We start from the raw sequence: 22,270 nt of genomic DNA, 5'->3' as shown, positions 1-22,270 counted from the left end.
AAAAAAAAGTCTGATTAAAATGTACCATTTGTTTGAATTAATTATTTAATTATTTCTCTTTCACATTAGTCTGAGAAAAATAAGCCATGAAAACCGCAGTTTCTTCAACACTGACCTCAACATTCAAAGTTTTTAAAGGCAGCTGTTTGCTACAGCTCAGTGTGATGCTCCGGGGCAGAGTGGATCCTGATCCTGCAGGAGCAACATTTCCTCACAGACTCCACGGCTGCAGCCAGGAGACACACAGCTGCAGTGATGCCGAGCGCTGAGGCTGCAGTGAGCTCTGCGGGAAGTCTGACGGGTGACCAGGTCTCGTTCTGGGCTGAAGTTACACTCTCACTAACCAAAAAGAAAAAAGTAATATAAGTATGAGTTATAGATTAATATTAATAAATAAGGTGCTTGCTGTTAGTTGTACTTGCCTTGTTACAGAAGCAGGAAATGTATTGAGGTCATCTGAGGGAGGAGTAACGTCAGGGTACACACATAACCTTCTGTCAGGGCAGTGGACTGAACCCTGGTTTCCTTTGATCTGATGGTCAAAGACAGCAAAGAACAGATAGTGTGATGAAAGTTCAGATGAGAAGTGAGGATCTGTTTGGTGCTGTATGCAGCATTCGTTTAAAGATACAATTAGGCCCTTTATTGACTTTGATTGACAGAACATTTGTTAGCATGAAAGGGGGAAGGGGGCATGCAGCAAAGGGCTGTAGGTTGGAGTCGATCCCGCGGCCACTACGGCAAGGACAAAGCCTTTGTACATGGGGTGCCTGCTCTACTAGGTGAACTAATGGGTGCCCTGTATGGAGCATTTTTAAACACCAGTGTATTATCGTCACGTCAGGTGTTATGTTTTGGTAAAGACCTTGGTTTTAAAGTATATTGTACCCTCTCTAAATACAGTGTTGGAATGTAACTAAGTACATTTACTCAAGTACTGTACTTAAGTACAAATTGGAGGTACTTTTACTTATTGATTTATACTGTGGTAACATAGGGTTGTGTCATGTTACCTGAATGGTGCCTCCTGCTGGACAGTTCACCCACTCAGAGCCAGACACCTGGATTTGGTACCTGTTTAGTCCAGTGCACCTGTGTCTGTAACAACGTCCCTCCACAGAGCTGTTGGACAAAAGAATCTGACTCCAGTTCTAAAAGTAAGAAATTAATGTTAAAGGAAAATTCAACCTACAAATTATCAGTTGCGCACCAATTACTCTCCCCATGTTACACTGAATTAGTAATTTTCTCACATGCCTCCATAGTGAACCAGGGAAAATTCTTGGTGAACTGAAGTCATAGGGGTCCATGTTTAACAATACCAAAAGTATATCAGATCGTCTGTTTATAAACTCTCACACAACTCGTTATTGTGTGATTTTGGTGAATCCGAACTAACCCTTTAAAACACCAAAGTTGAACAATAACACAAACCAACTGCGCTTCCCAATAGCCCCTTTTCCACCGCAGGAACTTTTATCATTTACCTGGGCTTTTGAAAAGCCTCTACGCATTTCCATGGAAATTACCCGGGGAAAAACTTTCCCTCAACCCCAAACTTCCCCTGAACAAAGTACCTAGTAAACGGGTAGGACTTTTTGGATTCCCCGGAATTCTTGAGGGGCCGGGCTGATTGGTGGAACACACACTTGCAGCGTTCCGCACTTCGGTGCCAGTATGGCTGCAAACTTTATTTCATTTCTACAAGCTTCACTTCTTTTGTGTTTTGATCATTTGGAAAATGGAGCAAAAGAAGAGAAGCTATGAGAAGTGGATGGACGACGAGTTCCAGGCTCTTTTGAGCGTGTTTGCCGAGGAAGAAATTCAGCAGGAATTCGACTCGAGTCTATGGAAGAATAGCCGACAAGCTGTGACGACAGCCTGATTTGAATAAATTTTCCTGAACTTAGAGGTGCGGTGGAATACAAACCACACAGATTACCAGGAATACTTTTACCCAGGTAAATAAACTCCTAAGTTTTTGGATTCTTCGTCCACCGTCGAGGCGTGCAAAAAACCCAAAGTGATGGACAAATGGCTACTTGGTTGTTAAGTATCCCTTCAAACAATAGGAAACAATTAGTGACAAGCATTCACACACATGCTCACACACACACTCACCTGTCTGGTCAGGTTCGAGAAGAAGCAACGGCTGTCGAAACCAAAGATCTCGCCGCTCTCTTCAGCAGACTGCCTGCCATTTTCCTCTTTCCAGCATTCACTCTGAAGAACAGGGGGAGGTAAACGAGCTAAAGTGTGACGCTGCAACGGTAATAAAATGCCACAGATTGCAAGAAAACAGCATTGGCCCCATATTCCTGCTTTACACATGAAAGGATTAACACTTACTCCATTCTTGAGGGGTTTATACACCCTACATCCCTCCAGGTATTGATCAGTCTGGCACTCCCCCTTGTGGAGGTGAAGATAATGACACCCAAATCTACTGAGAGGAATAATATAATAATACAAATATTAGTGCTGCAAATATAGTATGTCAATAAAAAGTGACCCACATTCCACCTAAAAAAACATAAGCAGTCATGTAGAAAATAAATATATAACTATTAATCTACCTGCCAGTGCAGAAAAAGGACGAGGACTTGTCCTGACAGGTTGACACAGAACCAAACATGGCTCCTTCACCTGTTAAAAAAAAACACATTTAGCCAGTTTTATCTATTTTTGTCTCTACTTCAATCTAATGACACATAATTCTGTTTGTTTTTTTTTCTAATTATGATCACGTAGATTATACATTTGTTCATGTGATTACATTTAATATCTTTATCTTTCCTCACCGTCTCCCCACACTAGACTCTGTGCCCGGCTCAGGTCGACAGTGTACCAGCCTGTGTCCTGTAACGCATTTAAGGTGACCGGGTCGATCCGGACCGTGGTCCAGTCCCCCAGCACCGCTGCCATGATGGAGCTCTGCAGGACCCGGGACTCCCAGTGAGAGGACACTCTGCCTGAAGGAACATCCTGAGGGAAGAGAGTGTCAAACATGTAAGGAGAGCACACACTAAATCTACAAATAAGGTTAAAGGGACAGTTCACCCTCATATTTAGTGCTTTTTATTACTGGAGATTGTTCTGGTGTGAGTTGCAGAGTGTTGGGAGATATCAGCTATAGAGATGTCTGCCTTCTCTCCAATATAATGGAGCTAGATGGCACTCAGCTATGGAGGATCAATGGAGTATCGATAAATAGATAAATACATTTGTAAATAGCCTTTTGGCTAACTCTGGCAGTTTTATACCATGTGTTTTATTAATTTGCACTGTCCTGTCTTAAATAAACTAAACTTAATTAAATTAAATTTAATTTAATTAAACATTTGTAAATAAATAAAGGCATGAATAAATAATTAAGAAAAAGGTGTGAATAAATAAAGTGTATAAATAAATACAGGTATAAATCCAAAAATATGGAAATAAAAATACATATAAATAAAATCAGGAATAAATTAATAAATGACTAAACAAATACAGGAATAAATAAATGTGTAAATAAATACAGGAATAAATGATTAAATAAATAAGGAAATAAATTTTTAAAAATCAATGTTAAAATAATGTGAAATTAAATTGACTGATGTATAACTAAATAAATACTGACATTTAAACAGGTCATAAATAAATGGATATCTTAAATTTATTTCTACTTTTTGTGCGACTACATTGATTTATTTATGTATCTGTATGCTAATGGGGTAGGAGGTCCTAACCTCTGCATTTATTTTTGTATTTATGCATTTATTATATATTTCCATATTCATTTCAGTGCTTATTTAATCTTTTATTTATTTATTTCTGTATTTATTTACACATGATTACATCATTGTTGTCATCCAGATTCGGCTTGTGGCGCTCAAACTGACAAAAAAATACATTTTAAAAACTCAACAGTAATGTCTCTTTACAGAAATCATGACCAAGTTACTTTAGATAATCCACCAAGTTTGTTGTGAGCAGTTTCATGTAGGGACTATTTTCTTTCTACTGAACGACACCTGCCAAGTATCACAGCACAGAGGGGAGCATGTACCACAAGCTGAGTGCCATCTAGCTCCATTATATTGGAGAGAAGGCAGGCATCTCTACAGCTGACTCCAACACTCATTAATTAATTGTCAGAGAACAAATATCTACACTGGATTTTTTTGGGGTGAACTGTCCCTTTAAACTGGAGCTACTCAGTACCAGGTTCTCTAGCGGCCCCCCTAACTCAGGGTCAGTAGATGCCAGGTGCCTCTTAAGTTCTGAGATGACAGATGGGGTGTAAATCCTCATCTGGCCGGATCCATCAGAGTGCGTCACTTTGCCTCGAGGAGAACAGACAGCGCCCACTGGAAGAAAAAGACCATTCTCTAACCAATGCATATCAACTTTTATGTGTAGACAGGCGTCCTTGCTTATTTTAGACAACATATTATATAGGATTCTATTGTTGATCCTCTTAAAATCCTAATTACACACGCAATTAAACACTATTATATAAGACTGTCATACCACATCATGTTTCAAAGTTTGACACAGTGCTATCAAAATGTGTTTAAAAACCTTGAGAGGAGGAGGAGCAGTCTCTCCAGGTGTGGAAGAGATCTTTAGAGAAACCAAGCACATGAAACAGCTCGTGGATCACAGTCTGGAAAACAGAGGAACACACACAGACTTCCTGTATTCACACAGAGCCATTATTTGTTTTATTTGGTCATCTCGAAAACAAACAAATTTTATAACATTTTATCAAACTGCCTGTATAAAAAAAGAAGCCTAAATATTATCAATGGTACCTGAACAGTAGCCTGGTGGCTGTATGCGGCTCCTGACAGCCTGTCCCTGCAGATGACCACCACCCCGGCTACAGGTCGTCCATGAGAGTCCATCTGACAGTGGACAGCGTAGGCCAACACATTAGGCTGAGAGGTGAACAGGACATAGTATGAGGTAAATAACATCAGTGAATGGCAGCATAATGGCCGCAAATACTTTTCATGAGTGCAGATCTCAGCGCAAGAGAAGAAACATTTCATCCTGAGCTTGTTTGTCTGTTGCTGCTTTTTATTTTTTAAAGAAAATGATAAGAATTTAAATCGTGAGTGTTTAAGATGTGACAAAAAAAATTTACTTTAAATGTTTGAATTTTAAGGGTCATTTAAAAAAAAAATCTTGTGGTTATAATGGATTATTTCAAAAGCTCAGAACGTTAAACGCGTAAATTACTGTATCCTTACATTATTTTATTTCCTTTATTATTTCAGCCATTTTTGCATATCTGTTTTATAGTAAACATAACTTTTTAAATTTTAAAGGTCCAGTGTGTAGGATTTAGTGGCGTCTAGCAGTGAGGTTGCAACCAACTGAAACTTCTTCCATGTGCCAAGCGTTGAGAACAACTACGTTAGCCGACGCAAAAACGCGAATGGCCCCATCTAGAGGCAGTGTTTGCTTTGTCTGTTCTGGGCTACTGGAGAAACAAAATGGCCGACTCAGTGGAAGAGGGCCCGCTCTGTATGAAGATAAAAATGGCTCATTCCAACGTAACGAAAACACAACGATTCAGGTGATGACAAGCTAAAGAAAACACCATGTGCGGTCCCTAATTCCTGCATGCGGGACCTTTAACTGCCATATTTAATTGAAATTGAAATTTCCACCACTAACTACGCTGCCATACACACAACTGAGTCACATCATGAGTTGATAAAGTTCATACAAGTTGACTCAGCCTGTGATTTCAATTTTCAATCAATGATTGTAGTCGATGCTTTTGGTTTCCATTGAGCTTTGTTACGTCATTTTGTTCTCAACAAAATATAAAATGCACACCCAGAAAGATTTCCAACTTTGTTCATCAAGATCTGATGTGTGGTTTAAGTGTTTCCCTACTTTTTTGAGCAGTGTAACTACTTTGAAACACTTCTGAGACATGTTTGAAAAGTGGGTTTTCACCTCTGCTCGGCACTTGTCAGTGGCCTGCACGTGGAGGTACAGCAGGAAGTCGGTGTCCGAGACTCCAGCACCGTCAGGATGGAGCTCAGTCCTGTGAGGTGAGTCAGCCTCTGGGTAAATATCACATCCAGCCAGGTGATCATCTGGGATCTGTTCCGAACAGGGACGGCAAACAAGCAGACACAGGTACATGCTGTGTGTGTGGTTTTTTTCCCAGCTTACCACAGGAATACACTCCAAATCCCTCTGACTGATACTCACTGTCACATCCAGACAGGTCTCAGATCTGTAGTTGCTGTTGGCTCGACCACACCTGAAGGAAGAAAACGGACTCAAGTGAAAGGGGGAAAGGTGGGATCTATTTTAAATGTAATTAATTAACATTTTAATGCTGATATATATTTAGTTTTATCGATTTATTTATGGTGATTTTCATGTTGTAACAAAGTGAAGTTTACATATTTCACAGATAGGCTATATGTGAATTTGCTCTAACACACACACACATACACACACACACACACACACACACACACACACACTGGATACACACCTGTTGTAGTTGGCAGAACTTGAATTCCTCCAGAGAAACTTGCAGTATTTATTTACGTCTCTGTGGAGCAGCAGCGGGCCTGGTGCTCTCTCCACTGTTGAAAGGTCAACAGTTCATTATAGTACGTGTGTGTGTGTGTGTGTGTGTGTGTGTGTGTGTGTGTGTGTGTGGTCTGTTTGGCCACCTGACAGTAGAGACGACACCATCCTCACAGCCTCCTCCACAGCGGCCTCCAGCCTCTCTCTCTCAGCCTCTGATAGCTTGTTGCTCTCCCTTGCAATCCACGTCCGGATCCTGATTGGCTGTGGAGAAGCAAGAGTGGGCGGGGCTATCTTTCCACTCAGAGGTGATGCCCTCCTGAGTCTGGGCTCGTCGTGTGGGCCGTCTGCAGCTCGGACCACCCCGGCCTGGGCCAGAACCTCGTCGTGGATGCACTTCTGCAGGGCACCGGGGAGCTCCCCCACCATCAGCATTACCACCAGCATCCCCACCCAGAGTCTCTGGGATGGAGGTGAAACCATAATTATAGCTGGGACCTATTTCAGGGTCACAGCGAGGATGGTGAGTAGTCGTTAGACATTTTGGGTGAGGAGCTTTGACTGCAGGATGCATTCAATCACAGCAACGCAGGTTTTCTTTTGGATCAAACTAACCAACCAACCTGACAGCGACACTCTTCAAACTCCAGTATTTTTCAACCTGGACCCTATTGTCCCATGTTTTTGTGTTTAAGTGACTAATGGGGACAACAATTTTGAAACTGGTCGAATATTAAGTGAGAGGGCTGCAGCCGGCCGCAATGTAACGACTCGGGACGTTTGCCCTGCCAATTTGCATCCAGTAAAGTGCTTGTTTTTGCCACTGACAGGCTCAGATTGTTACTATGAGTGTTACGACATTACAGAAAGGACCCTACAGAGAAATAAAACATTTTTTTGTACCTTTAGCTTGTTCCGGTCTGTTGTAACCCAGTCTCACTCAAGGAGAAGTCTCGTCCTGAAATCGCGTGAACTTTTGGTAAGTATTCAAAAGACTTTCTGTACACCAACGCAACAAACACTCCTCTCTCCAACTTCCACCATTTTGTTTCTGCTACGAGTCACTTCTCATGAGATTTCAGAAAGAGATGTCTTGCTCAGCGAGATTTGAACACAGAAGTGTAGTGACCTGGGGTGCACACGCACAAAACAAGGCCTGAAAGAGGCGTGCACCACATTTAGCATGAGTGATTGAACTTAATTTAATTTAATTTAAAATTCCAGTCTGTAGGATTTAGGGGGACATATTGGCAGACATGGAATACAATCTAATAAGTGTGTTTTCTTTAGTGTATAATCACCTGAAAATGAGAACTATCATGTTTTCATAACCTTAGAATGAGGTATTTATAGCTACTAGTCCATACCCATTGGTAGCTTTGTCACCTTCTACCTATGCCAATCCTTAATGCCTATGTGCAGTTTCACATAGATTGACCACGTCAGTGAGTAGAAAAACGTGGGACACACAGAATGACTGACAGACAGAATGACACACTGACAGTTTCCGTGATTATGTACAGCATACCATACCATGAGTTAGTCATACCAAAAATTAGAAGAAAAAAACAACATTGGTCCACAGGGGGAGCCACAGCGATCTGTCACATTTTAGCCATTTTTAAGCATTTTTCTGTTGTTATAGCGCCACCCAGTTGCCAATTAGAGTTAAATTTCTCCAGTCACCTTGAGGCGTCCTGTTCTACATATCTACCAAGTTTAGTAAAAATCGATATGGCGGTTAGGCCTAGATAAGAAATTAGCTCTCTAGCGCCCCCATTTTGTTTGATGGGGTCAATAATGGAGGGGTCCCCTCAGATTATGTGTGGTCATATGCCTACAAAGTTGCGTGGTGATGGGTGAAACCCTTGAGATGTTATACACCTTTATGTGATGAGCCACGCCCTCCGCAATATTCATTGCCTTATAGAAGCTCAGTTTTAGTAAGTTTTCCAACTTTTGCCAAGAGGGAACTTTAGATATTGGTCCCTAGATTATGTTCACCCAGTTTCATGCAGATCGCTCAAACTTCCTAGGAAGAGATCCATTTGAAGTGTTTTTCAAAAAATTCAAAATGGCGGAAAATCTATATAAGCGGAAGTTATGGGTTCTTGAGGCAAATGTGTTCCTCATGAGGAGAGGCATCTCTGTGCAAAGTTTCATGTCTCTACGACATACGGCGCATGAGATATGCCCATTCAAAGTTTGCAATTTCAATCGGTTGCTATAGCGCCCCCCTTTGGCCAATTGATGTAATATTGCTTCATTCACATCCTCCCATGACCCTCTACCACTGTGCCAAATTTCACATGGATTGACCAAGTCAGTGAGGAGAAAAACGTGGGACACACAGAGTTTTTGTCATTATATAGTAAGATATATAGAGCAGGTCCAGAGGCCTGTGCTACGAAGCAGGAATCGGAGTAAGCGATGTAACTTCGGGGTTAACTCTGGGCTTTCAGTCCTACGAAGCTGCTTCTTTTTTTAGCGGGATAAAGCTCCGTGGTAACTTACGTTGAGCATGTTATGTTAAGAGAACACCCTGACCTCTGGCCCATCACATCACTGAAGAAAAAAGCATCCATGGATGAAAGTCTGCAGTGACAGGTAAAAAAGAGTAACCTAAATATTGGCAGAGGTCAGTAGAATCATATCATTGTTTCAGGGCTCTGTTTCCACTGGTTTTAAAACAGATCATCTAACAAACGGAGAGATCGTTTACACACTTAGATGATTTTAGCAGGATCAAAGGTCATCATGAGGAAATTTTAGCCTGTGGGGTTTAACTTTGAATGACTCTGCTCTGAGGAATAAGGCGATAAAACGCTGGAGCAGCTGTTAAATGCAGAACAAACTTCAGCTCCAATCATCACTTTCCTGCAGCATTAATTAATTAAATCAAAATAATTCCTTATATTTACCTCAGTCCATCCATGCAGTCTGAATCTTCAGTGGCAAACAGCTTCATTTTCTCTGCATTCGCCTTCCATGCTGCTCACCACAGTGATGATCTGAACTTCTCAAAGAGCAGTCACTGCAGAGCTCTCTCTCAGGGGTCTGTGAATTTCCATAGGAGTTTTAAATACAAAGCACAATGCAGCGACTCTGTCATCTGCTACTGAGGTGTCAGGTGTCTTTTCACGCACCCGACCCCCCAACACAATAACACCCAAACAAAAAACCACAATACCCAACACCTAAAAGTGCAAATCGTTTAATCTCAGCCACATTTTTACTTATATACAGTGAAGTTGACCCTAATAAACCATAAAATCACTTTCTCTCTTATTTACCTCATTACATTGCAAATTTAAAACGTCTGGCTACTCCACGTCGACCCTAATACATTCAACAAAGCAAAACAACTGAAGAGGAAAAAAGAAAAGTAACTCGCTGAAATAAAAACACCATAAAATGTACAATAATACAAATGGCACACCACAAGTCTGTTGTGTCAAAATGTGACAGAATGATTCCCCTCGAGGGTTGAAGATTCAAGTTGAGGTTGTTTTTTTTTTGTGTGAATTCGGGGCCCCTTTCGTCAGCGGGGCCGTGCACACTACACACGCACACACATCCTAAAATCAGGCACCGAAGAGATTGTCTTTTGACACGTTTGCTTGTTTAGATTACATACATTCACTTGGGAAGGGTACACGAGCATGTGTGTGTGTACTCGAAATGTTGCAATCAGTGTGCACTATAACAGGGGTCCCAAAAAGTTATTGCCAGCTTGCAGAGTACATGCATTATATTCATCATGTTACAATAAAGCCGTTGATGTGTTGGTGCGTGCTATGACGTGAGAAAACGTGTGCCTCCGTGTGTTTTTGGTGTGCAGTGTGTATCTCAGGAATCATCGAGCCATCTGCAGGAAACTCCTCAAAAGGCACTTAAATAGGGGGGGGGGGTTTTCTTAGATTATCTGTGATATAACATGAAACCGGATGCAAGTGGCAGAAGTATGTGGAGACAATCCACATCTACAAACATACTCCACTGTCAATGTAAGACTCAAAATGCAAATGCATTCACACAGTTGCAGTCATACAAACACAATATTTTCCATCTAAAAACTCTAATCATTCAATCTGACAGTAGCCTGCCTCAGTTTCTGGATAGGGAAGATTCTTCTGTGCAAAAGTTTACCTTCAATGTGCAGCCTAGCATTAATAACTGTAAGTGCACGTCCAATACTCACCTACACTTACTCTCAAACATACCTCGGCCATGCTTTTCGTCTAAAACTTTCTCAAGGAGGTCTTTGAAGAAAAAAAAAGAAAGGTAGAATACTTGATTCCAACAACTCAAAGCAATTTCAAAAGGCACCAGACTTGCACAGTGCGGGTGAGTCTCGCCGTGGCCTGTGCTCGAGTTCAAACAAACGTGGTAAGACTGGGTTTCAGTTATTATCAGTGAGTAAAGGAGATACGAGGAGGGGCGGGTTGGGGGAGTCATTCAGGTGAGCATGGGCACGTCATCCTCTGAAGTGGTGTCTTCAGACAGGGGGATAAGCAGCACGTCATCGTCTGAGGAGGATGAGGAGGAGGAGGAGAACGAAGGGGAGGCGGAGAGGGGCATGGAGTTGGTGGAGGAGGACGAGGGCGAGGCTCTGAAGAGGGAGATGCTCAGGCCCAGCGTGTGAAAGATGGAGGCCAGGGAGGGGCTGCTCGGGGGGACGGCGACGGGAGGAGTGTGGGGAGTGACCGGGCTTGGAGCTGGGGGAGCGTACGGAGGTGGAGGTGGGGAGGCGACGGGTGGCAGTGGCAGTGGCAGTAGAGGAGGCGGCGCTTCCTGCTGCTGCTGCTGCTGCTGCTCTGACTGAGCCAGCAAGCCAAGTTTCTGAGGCACCGGCTGGTTGACCGCCTCCACGGCCGACGAGGAGCTGGTGGGAGTGGAGTGAGCTGGTTCCTGTCCGGAGGGAGCGGCGTCTGACTGCTGCTGACCGGAGCTGGACGCTTGACTCGGCCTGGAGGGAGGTCTGGGGATCAGACCCCACCTTCTCATGCGGCGAACAGCCCGGCGGACGAATCGGGGCCTGCGTCTGCGGTGTGGGGAGTTGGCGGCATCCTGACGGAGGAGCTGGAGAATTCCCCTCAGAGAGAGAGACGAGGTCTGAAAAGGAGCAAAACAGTTTAAACACCTTCTGCAACTCTCGCTCAGCATCCTAAAGTGATACTAAATCATCTGAAACACCAAACGCAGTATTCACAAGACTGCAATCTAAGTATAGGGAACGATTAGGTAGCTCAGCCAAATCCCATCAGACAGAACGGGCTTTGTTTTATACACTTAATCCCTCCGCCTCCACTACCTCAGCTGTCCTCAACACCTAATAATAAAGCACATTAGTGTGAACCTGCATGGTAACAGCACATTAGCTTTATCTTTACGCTTCCTACTTCAGCCCACAGCCTGCTGGGGATTAATACTGATGTTAAAGCCGAGCTCAGACACATAAATCACATAAAACAATGTGTACTATGGATTACAGCGTGCTGAAGAGTCGAGAGAAAAAATGTGGGGTTGTCATACTCACACATCTCTTTTAAACTTAAAGCATTTAAATAACTTCTTATGCTCCTTTTCAAAACTGGGGAAGGAGTTTACCACATGCATTTTTTGCTAAAACTGTGATATTTAAAACACGTCTGCGTACCAGCAGACCTGCCTGGGCAAGCACATGCTTTGAACTCTGCTCGTGCAGAGTGCAGATACATGTGTTATGGAAGTACTGAGCATTCGACTGGATAAATGAGACCTGGATTATACTCCACAAGTTGTGTGAGAGTTTGTAAACTGATGTTTTGATTTAGTTTTGCTTATCTTAGATGCAGCCCAACTTTAGTCCAGTTCATCAACTTTGGGCCTGTCCCAATACCCCCCCTTAGCCCTACCCCTAGATTTGCATGTTCCCGCAAGGGGTAGGGGTGTTCCAATTCCTTTTTGCATGTAGGGGTAGGGGGCATAACGAGGGGTAGTCGGTATGAAACTAGCCCTTCGGAGCGAGGGATTTCAGATGCTGACTTGCTAGCGAGGGGTAAATGTCGCCATGGCTACCACTGAGCACCTAACGTAACAGTCGTCAGGTTGCTTGTTAGCTAGCTAGCTAGCTCGCTCGCACTATCTGCCGTCTGTCATCTGTCCCGTTCTGCAAAATTGTCGGATTTTTCACATTACGATAACACGCCAGCTAGTATAACTATGCTGCCTCGTAATGTTAGCTGGTTAGCCAGCTAGCTAGTTAGCAGAAGTCCCCTGTCGTCTGTTGTTCATCAAATGAAGCATGATGAATACAGCAAACGCGATCGGTAGGATGAACTCAACTGGAGACTCCATTGTAGATGCCGGTTGGAAATGCAGATGGCTCACAGCTTCCTGTTTAAAGTAGTTACGTATGCATGAACGTAACCGACGCAGTGACGTAGTGAGTGGTGTCCCAATTCCTAGGGAAAGATTTCTTGCAATGCACCATTCTGCAACGTTCTAAAAACCTGCGGTTCACACCAATGCAACCAGACGAGATGGTGTATCATCTCTATGCAACAACTCTGTACTTCTGTTCTGATTTGCAGCTTTTCAGACTTATTTTGTGGCTGAATATAATTTGTAGCTTCTTAAAATATGAATGAGGACAGTGATAGTGAGACGCTGGCTATTAAAGGTGGTATTACCTTTTAAAGATGAAACATTAACAACTGGTATCAGGAAGTAATTTATCAGAAATATGTAAACAACACAAAGAATACGCCAAAAATGTTGCAAGCTGCAGTGCTCGACAGGTTGCTCTAGTCTAGACCATGTCAGCAGCTCTCAAAGTATTATCAAAACCCAGTCTCCAGTTCCTGTGGTCTCTTTTCTCTCACCTCATTGGGGTTTTCTGTGGGGAAGTCCTCCACTGGGGGGATGATGCCCTGGGCGATCAGCTGACCGTAGGAGGGAGGAGCCTGCTGCTGGATCAGCTCCGCTTCCTGGCGGCTGATTGGTGCAAACAAGCTGCCGGAAAACAGACGCATTTAGATCTGCCAGAGCACAGCCAAACTACATATGTGTTTATCTTTCAAAGCTATCCGTGTTTTTGTTATGTGATAGTTTTCACTTGTACTTAGTTGAAAAGTTTAGTTTTTTGAAGAGAACACATGACATTTGTTGGAGAGGTGTTGTCTGGCAACAACTGAAGCCAGTAGTAAGGAAAACAAACCTGTGACTCACCATCTCAGATTATTGGCACTACTCTATCACTCTGAGTCAAACAATATCCCTATTGGCACTCAAAACATTTACCTATACTCCCTGGTCCTGAGCGAGTACAGTTTACAGGTGCAGCCCATGGCGATCACCAGCAGCAGCCCACAGACCAGGCTGCCCACCGTTGCCGCGGTGATGACCTTGCGGGGCAGGATGACAGTGCAGTTGAGCTCGTCTGTTCCGTCCTTACAGTCCACCTGGCCGTCACAGCGCCAGCTCTCAAAGACACACCTGCAGACAGGAACAATGGGCCGTTTGTGTGTTAGAGTGTCCAGGAATAACTCGAGGGTGAGATTTAGTTTCACATAAAGCTGCATCCTAAAGTGTTATAATAAAACCATGGTTGTAAACCAGCCTTATGGCACATAATTAGATAGTGTGATCATGTACGAAAAGATGTATTTAATGAGCTAATGTAAGTGTTGAGACAAGATGTGAATCACACAGCAGATACAAGGCCCCGTTTCGACCTGGTATTAACATGTGTTTTGCATGATCTGATCACAACTAGACCACCAAGACACATCGGCATCTACACCTGTGTTTATCATCCATCTCCAGCTGACCACTTGTGTTTACATTAACGCCCCTTGCATAGTTATTACATCCGCACTTTTGCTAGCTGCTCTGTAGCATGGTTGCTAGTCACGTTAGTGGTTTTGTCAGTACAACTGGAGGTATCGCCATCAGCAGAATTCAACCTGTCTCCTGCCATAGAGCAAAACAATAGATGGTCACACAGCACTTTGTCCAACTCGAAATGAAGCCTTTCTAGATTACATATTGTTGTGTTCTGAAATTATGTCTTTAGTAGTGGAGTGTTTTGTGTTATGTATGCTCTAAATAGGTCACATGAAAGTTCCTAATTTTGCAGTTATACATTCCAAGGTGTGACAGTAACAGTAACCAGGTTGCCATCAGTGGACATGAAAAACTGAGAAAGGAGACAGCAAAATGTGCACCCCCAAAAATTAAAAATATATATATTATACTTGTTGCATTCGCGATATTTAAATATTGGCGTTACCGTCAGAACCAGACAATACTGCACGTGCACTGGTGCATTTACTAGGGTGCACACAGCAGGCATCTGTTTTAGAGACAATGGTGATACAAATGGTGCTTTGAAGAGAATTTAGTCTGACATCTGACAAATCTTAAGACTTAACTTACTTACACACTTTAAGATGTTGCACAGACTAGGGATCTTACAGGGTCACCATTTGCTTAATTAAAACTAGATTCCTGCTGCATTAAACACCAACTCGTGTTCACTCCACAACTCCAACAGTTTCTCCTCCTTTGTTCTTGTGCTTCCCCTGAGTCCCCTCAATGTTTACGGTCTGCCCAGTTTGCTGCTTCCTTTTTGGTGCTCTACAGAGCGTGGCTATTTTTCACTATTTGCATGCGCCAAGTCTTAACTTTCAATAATACTGAATATATTTGATCTTGTCAGAACGTCAAGACGATAAAAAGACTTACTTCAGACAGCTTGAATTGAGTCTTATGACCACTTTACACCAAACGATCAAGACCACTGGAGCACGCACCAGCTGATGTAAAACTCTCATGATTTTTTTTCCGACATTGTAAATTTGTCTGAAACAGCGAAATCGCTTAAAGAGCGATTTGGCTTGAGGCCACCATTAAGGTGTTTGACTGTGGAGTGAGAAGTTCGACTAACCCGTCAACGTCACAAACAAATGTGCGAATTAATTCAACTGACAAAGACCCAGACGCACCTAAACAAGGATAAAACAAAACTACAAAATTTCTTGTTTGGTTACCGTAATAAAGGTTGTAATTAATCTGACATAAAACAGTGTAGCATCTTAATTACTCTAAATATAAAGTGAATGAATGAATACAAGGCAAAAATGAAACATAAGGAATATTCTTAAGGTTTGTTTTTGGAAAATTCAACATAGATTCAGCTGCTAAAGTTTGTTACTAGTGCGGAGTGTTTTTAAATCATTACACCCGTGGACATTTAACCACATGCTACACAGCTTTAAACCCACGAAATACAGAATTTAGGTGCCACCGGGGCTGGAAAATTCACTTTTTTGTCCACTTGCCACTGTGGCTTGTGGATTCCACAATCTACCAGTTACTCAATGGACTACCATTGTTTTTTTGGCTGGTGAGTGAAGCAAATCTAGCAGCCTAATTTATAAGCATTTGGCTGGTAGCTGCTGAATTCCAACCCTGGCACCTATTCTTAGATGGTCGCATTTCTGCACACACCCTCTGACGCACACACTTCCTTACAACCAAGACACGCCTTGACACTGATACCACAGTGAAAACACACAAACCATTTTACCTCATTTGACAAAACAACTATGTAAAACCAAACAACAGTAGCTGCACAGCCACTAAATGAACCTTGAAGACAGACTGTTTTGTCAACTGCAGTTTCCAAGGTCAGGAATGAGCTTTGAACATCAGCTTTTAACTCGTGAGCAGCGTCTAAATGGACACTGACACTGTGAGCTTGTTTTGTCAACTGCTGTTTCCAAGGTTGAGAAGAGAACAATGGGTGTCCTCTCTGAGCCAGAGAGATAAAAAAGGATTCTAACACACACTAACCTGTCGCTGTCACAATGAAAGGTCCCTGGCTGACAGAAGGTGCAGTCTCTCTCGTCGCTGCCATCAGCACAGTACAGCTGGTAGTTGCATCTCTCCGTGACTGGGTAGCACACCGGTCTGCCAGCGAAGTGACTGGATGCCACCGCTCTCTGCCCCGCTAATCCACAAGCAAACTGGCTCAGACCGCAGCCCCTGCAACCCTCCTCGTCCTTTCCAGTCTCGGGACAGTCCCATTTCCCGTCGCAGTGCTGCTCCTGGGTAAAGCATCCTCCTGCTGCTCCGCCACACCGGCCCTCCCACGGGGGGCAGTAAGTCCCGACATGGAAAGTGGCGTTGAAGCCGCTCCCCTCCGAGCCAGGAAGCGTCTCATACGTCAGCGACAGCAGGCCAGTGTGGGATTCAACTTGGATTGATTTGTAATTGGAGGCGCTAGTGATCTGAAGATGAAGGAAGGGAACATAACGTTAATAAAAGAGTGATTATGTAGGCTTTAATAAATGTCTGAATGCATGATCACAGTTAAAGAAACTCACAGTTTTAATAACTTCTCCTTTGCCTTGCTCTCTGTTGTACACAGTGAGTCTATCCCCGGGTCCCAGCACCAGCTGCTGCAGGTCCAGTCTCAGTGGTCTGGAGTCCTGAGGATCCACAGTCCACACACAGTACAGCGCGGGGCCCCGGATGGCTGGAGGAGAAAAGGTCCCATAGAAGGTCTGGAGGAGCCCTCCACAGGGCCACTCAATTGGAGTGGGCGTCACAACGGGCTCCATGCGAGTCTGAGGCTGCTCTCGATCCACCTGGGCCTCCTCCTCGTCCCTCTGCTTCAGCAGCGCCCACAGATCAGACTCAGAATCTGTACCATGTTGCCTCTCCAAGTCCCTATCATAGTTCTTCTCACTGTACGGCTCCGCTTTGGTCTCATCTGCCTGCGTGCTGCCATACTTTGGGGGTTCTGGGGTCTCCTCTTCTGCCTCACAGGCCTTTTCATCAGTGCCGAGGCCGGCACCTTCACCGAGACACTCCACCTGGCCGTTGCAGCGCCAAGAGAGAGGAAGGCAGCGGCCCCCCAGGCACTCAAAGGATGTTACTGGGCATTCACCAGAGTCTGGAGGTGTAGACACAGAAGGGAATAAAGGATATAAGAAGGGGATTAAGATCATCTTTTAATAAGAAGAACCCAAACTGGCAGCAAAAATGCGGAGCCATATTCAATTTCTTTGTACTATTATACTTTGCACAAACTGATAAATACCTCTGGCGTAGTTCAGCAGAAAAGACGACACCGGAAACTGATGCGGGAGGAAGTGGTGCACCACTGTAATGTTCCCCCCCGGGAACTCCATTGGCTGCGGCAACTTGGAGCCACATAGGACAACCGGATCACCGCCAGCTGATGATTTTATAGACACCCATTCCTTCCTACACCGCGCTGAAAACTGGGAAAAGCTGAGAAAGGATGTAGAGTAAAATCAGCATTTTTGAGATTAGAGTGAGAGCCTTTAATATCTTGAAGGACACGATGGGCAATGCTGCAAATCAGCGGATGTTTGCATATGATTTCAGAATCACTGTGGTCAAGTTTCGGTTTGCTGCATCACCCTGTCTGATTGTTTTATCCATAGAGTTTCTTGGGCAGTTTTTGTTCATGCTGCCCACTCCCAGGCCATTCCCAACATTAGGCTATATCCTAACCACAGAATATGAGCAGGCACGTTCAGGTTCGCCATTTTTGTTCTACATAGCAAAAACATTTGTCTCACTGTTATGTCTACACAGTGAAAGTCCTGTGCTTGACCCATTCAGTACACTTATGATTTTTTTTATTATAAAAGTACCACTTTAATCTCAGGTAACATCCGAGATTGGCTCGTACTAGCCCTAACCATGACCTCTTTGCCCTATTCTAACTGCTTCCGACCTCAAGGCGTCAAAGTGATGAGTACTAGTCAATCACAGCAGGCAATGGGATCAATGATAATGCGTCATAGGGATGGGTTGTAATATTCATTCATTCATTTTCCATAACCGCTTATCCTGTTGGGGGTCGCAGGGTGTATCTGGTATTTCAAATTCCCTCAGTGCCTTTACCTGAGAACAATCGGTTCTCCTTCTGCACCCTTGATGATCCAGCAGTCATAGGTGGGGCCAAAGCGGTAAGACCAGCTGTGGTAAGCAGAACTCCGGATCTCTCCCACTTTACCGTCTAAGACTTGGAGGGAATGCCCACAGCGGGCTGAGAGACAGCAAGACAGAGGAGCAACAGAAACAGGTCAACACGGCTCCTCTTTTAAAGGTTACAGTGTTGGTGTGTGGTGCTAAACCTGCAAGAGGTTGGACAAAATGTCAGCAGCCTGACTATTTCGGCTTCAACCTTAATGTGATTACACCAGTTTAGCTTCATGTAATCACACTGCAGCTGTAAATCAGTGTGTGAAGAAGCAGAGTGGCACAAAAACAAAGCAAGTTAAGCGAGCCTGATGCCCGCTGTTAGCATGACGATGACACAGTGTAGGTTAACCAGAGAGTGACATTGAAAAATCCTTCATCCAAAGTCACAACATGAGATAAAGTGCTGAGTAGTGTGTCTCTTACCAGAGCAGAGGGCTGGCTCAAATGCTGCGGAGGAAATAAGCAAAAACAGAAAGAGTCAGGCAGGTGTCTTAAATCACCACGGCGGATAGGTTGTAAATGCTGTAGGACACGAGAAGTGCAAACATGACCTTTGCTTGATAAACATTTAAAGCCAGATACACAAACAGTCAATCACACTGGTAGGTCTGCATTCACTCACCTGCTATGGTGACAACTAGGACGGCAAAGAGGTTGTAAGTGACTGTCATTGTGGTAATGCTTCTCCTCCAAAATGTTGGAAATTATATAAAAACCGAGGACTTTAAAAGGATAAAAAAAAATGTCATGGAAGAGCCATTATGGGAGGTTTGATCAGGAAGACTTCATCTGCAAAGTGGAAAAAGAAACTATTAGGAGGTGTGTTAGAATTGGCTGTCAGCCATTAAACAGTCAACCATTAAGCATCATAATGTTTGGCTATAACTAGAGCTCAATTAACCAATTATTCCATTGATAGAAAATTAATCAGGCAAAAATACCAAGAATATAATGTAATAATTTAACATTTTGGGGTTTGGAAATGAAGTCAGGATTTAATGAAGTCACTGTAGGTTTCTGGATACTGTAACGGGCTTTTCTCACTGTTTTCTAATGTTCTGCAGACCAATTGATTAAATGTGGATATAAACAGATTTACAGTATGTTCGCTAAAGAATATAATTGGTAGCTGCATCCCTGGTTTGGCTATTACTCTATTACTTTGACAACAAATAAGCCAGCCAACACATCGAAACAGTTAATTTAATATTTGTGATTAGGGCTGAAGAATTAAGTTGATTAATCAACTGTGAGAAAACCAATTGTCAGCTGTTTTGATAATAAATAATTAAAGAAAAATGCTTGTCAAATGTAATTATTTACCCGTTTCTTACTCTTCTATGATCAAAATAGTTTTTGAACCATTAGTCAGACAAAACAAGCTGTTTGAAAAAGTAAACTTAAACTGTGGACTGCCATTTTCTTTAAGATTTTCTAAACCAAACGATTAACTAACAATGAAAATAACTTTTTATCTGCAGTTGTTTATTTAAATCTAAGACCTCAATGTAAGAATTATACTTTTTTTCAATTGAATAATATCAACAATATTTTGCGTGCCGATATTGTATCGATACACAGACACTAAGTGTGTTTTTTTTACATTTATATATACTTATCTAGGATACAACAGTTGACGGTTATCATACCATGTGCATTTGCTTATCCATTATATAAAAGTTGATGGTTATCATAACGTGTACATTTGCTTATCTATGATATTTAAAAAGAAAATGGATGGAAAATCTCCCCTTTATTTTAAAGTCAAAGGGAGACTGTGTACACATACTTCCATTGACAAAATAGTTTCAAGTTTCAATTATAGTAATATAACATTTGTTCAACCAAAATTAACTCTTCCATTTTCATTTTTTAAGGGTCACTCTGATTGATGATGATATAAATTCTGTAATACCATGAAACTACAATATTTTCTGAGACGGTTATCATACTGTATAACTCTCATACCACTGCAACCCTATGGCCTGTATGTAATCGCAATACTCAGCATATCACAAAACCTTTAAAATCGCAATAATACTGCAATGTGACATTAGTATCTTGATGATATCATATCGTGGGGTTTAACTTTTATTGTAATTAAATAAATTTCCTTGACTCCAATCCATTTTGCAATCTTCCCATTTTTTAATGGCGCTTAGTTTCAGTCAATTTTGGTTTGTCTGCTCAAGTGCTCCCACTTGAAGCAGTTTAAAGATGTATTTATCAGATGGATAAATGTGACTGATTGAGTATCGAGTGCAGCTATTTTAATCAAGGACAACAGCTCTGGCCCTTACAAAGTGAGCACTGACATATACAGACTGACATCCATAATCAATCCATTACTTTTATATATCCGGGCAGAGAAACAATACATGAATACTGTTAGCGGGGCCTCTTGAAGTTGACATTATTTTGATCTTGAACATTGTGTCTCCTCACAAACACAACACACACACACACTGTGACTTCCTTCCTATAATCTTCTCAACAATGACGCCAGGAGCGTTAGCATTTCCGAGAAGAAATCCTCGCCACACAAACACTTTCAAAGCCTTTCCCAGTAAAGTTAAACTATCAGGATATCGACTACATGTCATTGAATACCTCATTTAGCTCCAAACAAGTTAAGATAACGTCCTGAGATAACGATATGGGATAGTTTCGGTTTGAAGGAGAGGGAGGGAGCAGCTGCTCGCCGTCCTCAGTCACAAGAGCTTTAATAGCTAGCTACATGCTAGCTAACGGCTAATGCTAACATCCTGACTTCTGTCTTCGTTTAAACGCTTTTTTTTAGACGGCGACACCACAAGGAAATGTTTCCGAGCACCTGATGGAGGACTTAAGTACCCAAATAAATCCCAACATGTAGGTCAGAGGCGGCAACAACATGTTTAAATGATTAAAAAAGGACAGGAGCCGAGTACGTTACCATGTCAGTCGGCCTTTCTTGTTGACAAGTTCTGATCCACTTCCGTGTACTTTAGCTCATGACAGAAGGGGGCGGGGCTTAACGGTGCTTTTATTCCATTCATAAAACTTTACATTTTTATTAACATTAAAACGTTTTGCACTAAATATGAGCCTTTGCAACAACACTGTAAATGTATATATTGCTATATATATTCCTACAGGGCGGCTAATGTGCGAAAGGATAAAAGGAGTTAGTGTGAAATGTTTATTTCCTAACACAAGGTGTCAGTGTCGGTTCATATAGGCTAAATATATCAGTTCTAATTCACAGAAAATGTGACTGGGACCTCCAGGGCTCCTTAAAACGACCAAAGTAAATATTGTGCAATTTATTTTTAAAGTTCAGTATTGTCAATTTTTTTGCCACTTAAATATTTCAGCATTGCCAAAAAAGTAGGCTATTTACATCCCAGACATGTTTCAGGACATATAAAATGACTCTGTTATACTTAAGCAGGCCAGTATTTACAAGGGATTTCAAAACTTCCCCCACCACTGCCCTGTTTGAATATTAATGTGGTTTTTCCACCTCATTAAAAATCCCTAAGTCACATCTAGACCTCCTTGTCTCTTACTGGAAAATCCAGATATGATCGTGCAAATATTTTCCATTTCAAAAGGTTAACTGCTGAACACAAGCTGCCTCCTACTCTGCTGTTAAGTCCATTCCACCACTGGCTTCCAAAGTAGTTGTGGTGTTACAAAATCATCTTGTACATACACATCTTAAACTTGG

At 42.5% G+C, this 22,270-nt stretch overlaps 2 protein-coding genes across 2 annotated transcripts in view; both read right to left on the bottom strand.

The window, feature by feature from the left end:
• Positions 1-9,594, bottom strand: part of LOC126403798 (ciliated left-right organizer metallopeptidase) — a 14,683-nt gene extending 5,089 nt beyond the window's left edge. Inside the window, exons 1-15 of the mRNA XM_050066587.1 lie at positions 9,471-9,594; positions 6,696-7,047; positions 6,512-6,605; positions 6,220-6,271; positions 5,959-6,108; positions 4,800-4,925; positions 4,567-4,651; positions 4,207-4,352; positions 2,802-2,985; positions 2,577-2,646; positions 2,350-2,446; positions 2,122-2,223; positions 1,014-1,151; positions 423-532; positions 116-294 (exon numbers count right to left, since the gene is read on the bottom strand). Of these exons, the coding sequence (XP_049922544.1) occupies positions 150-294; positions 423-532; positions 1,014-1,151; positions 2,122-2,223; positions 2,350-2,446; positions 2,577-2,646; positions 2,802-2,985; positions 4,207-4,352; positions 4,567-4,651; positions 4,800-4,925; positions 5,959-6,108; positions 6,220-6,271; positions 6,512-6,605; positions 6,696-7,032 (1,836 nt within the window). The 5' untranslated portion in view covers positions 7,033-7,047; positions 9,471-9,594 and the 3' untranslated portion in view covers positions 116-149. The remainder of the gene's footprint in view (positions 1-115; positions 295-422; positions 533-1,013; positions 1,152-2,121; positions 2,224-2,349; positions 2,447-2,576; positions 2,647-2,801; positions 2,986-4,206; positions 4,353-4,566; positions 4,652-4,799; positions 4,926-5,958; positions 6,109-6,219; positions 6,272-6,511; positions 6,606-6,695; positions 7,048-9,470) is intronic.
• A 153-nt stretch (positions 9,595-9,747) lies between these two features.
• lrp10 (low density lipoprotein receptor-related protein 10) lies at positions 9,748-21,527 on the bottom strand. Its single transcript, XM_050066583.1, has 10 exons — positions 21,494-21,527; positions 19,181-19,347; positions 18,982-19,005; positions 18,478-18,622; positions 17,642-17,835; positions 16,923-17,494; positions 16,390-16,826; positions 13,834-14,028; positions 13,416-13,545; positions 9,748-11,664 (listed from the first exon to the last, which is right to left on the bottom strand). The coding sequence occupies exons 2-10, from the start codon at positions 19,227-19,229 to the stop codon at positions 11,008-11,010; spliced, it is 2,403 nt and encodes an 800-aa protein (XP_049922540.1). The 5' UTR covers positions 19,230-19,347; positions 21,494-21,527; the 3' UTR covers positions 9,748-11,007.
• Between the last annotated feature and the right edge of the window lie 743 nt (positions 21,528-22,270).

The sequence above is a fragment of the Epinephelus moara genome, chromosome 17 (assembly GCF_006386435.1).
Source record: "Epinephelus moara isolate mb chromosome 17, YSFRI_EMoa_1.0, whole genome shotgun sequence".
NCBI classification, from domain to species: Eukaryota; Metazoa; Chordata; class Actinopteri; order Perciformes; family Serranidae; genus Epinephelus; species Epinephelus moara.
The sequence above is the reverse complement of the archived record's forward strand: the minus strand, read 5'-3'. Positions and strand labels throughout refer to the sequence as shown.

Coding starts and splice junctions, on each gene's coding strand:
- lrp10 (XM_050066583.1), bottom strand. CDS start 19,229: ATGACAGTCACTTACAACCTCTTTGCCGTCCTAGTTGTCACCATAGCA. Junction 14,029..16,389: donor TTTCATTGTGACAGCGACAG/GTTAGTGTGTGT, acceptor TCCTGTCTGCAG/GTGTGTCTTTGAGAGCTGGC. Junction 13,546..13,833: donor CTCAGGACCAGGGAGTATAG/GTAAATGTTTTG, acceptor GTTTTCCGGCAG/CTTGTTTGCACCAATCAGCC.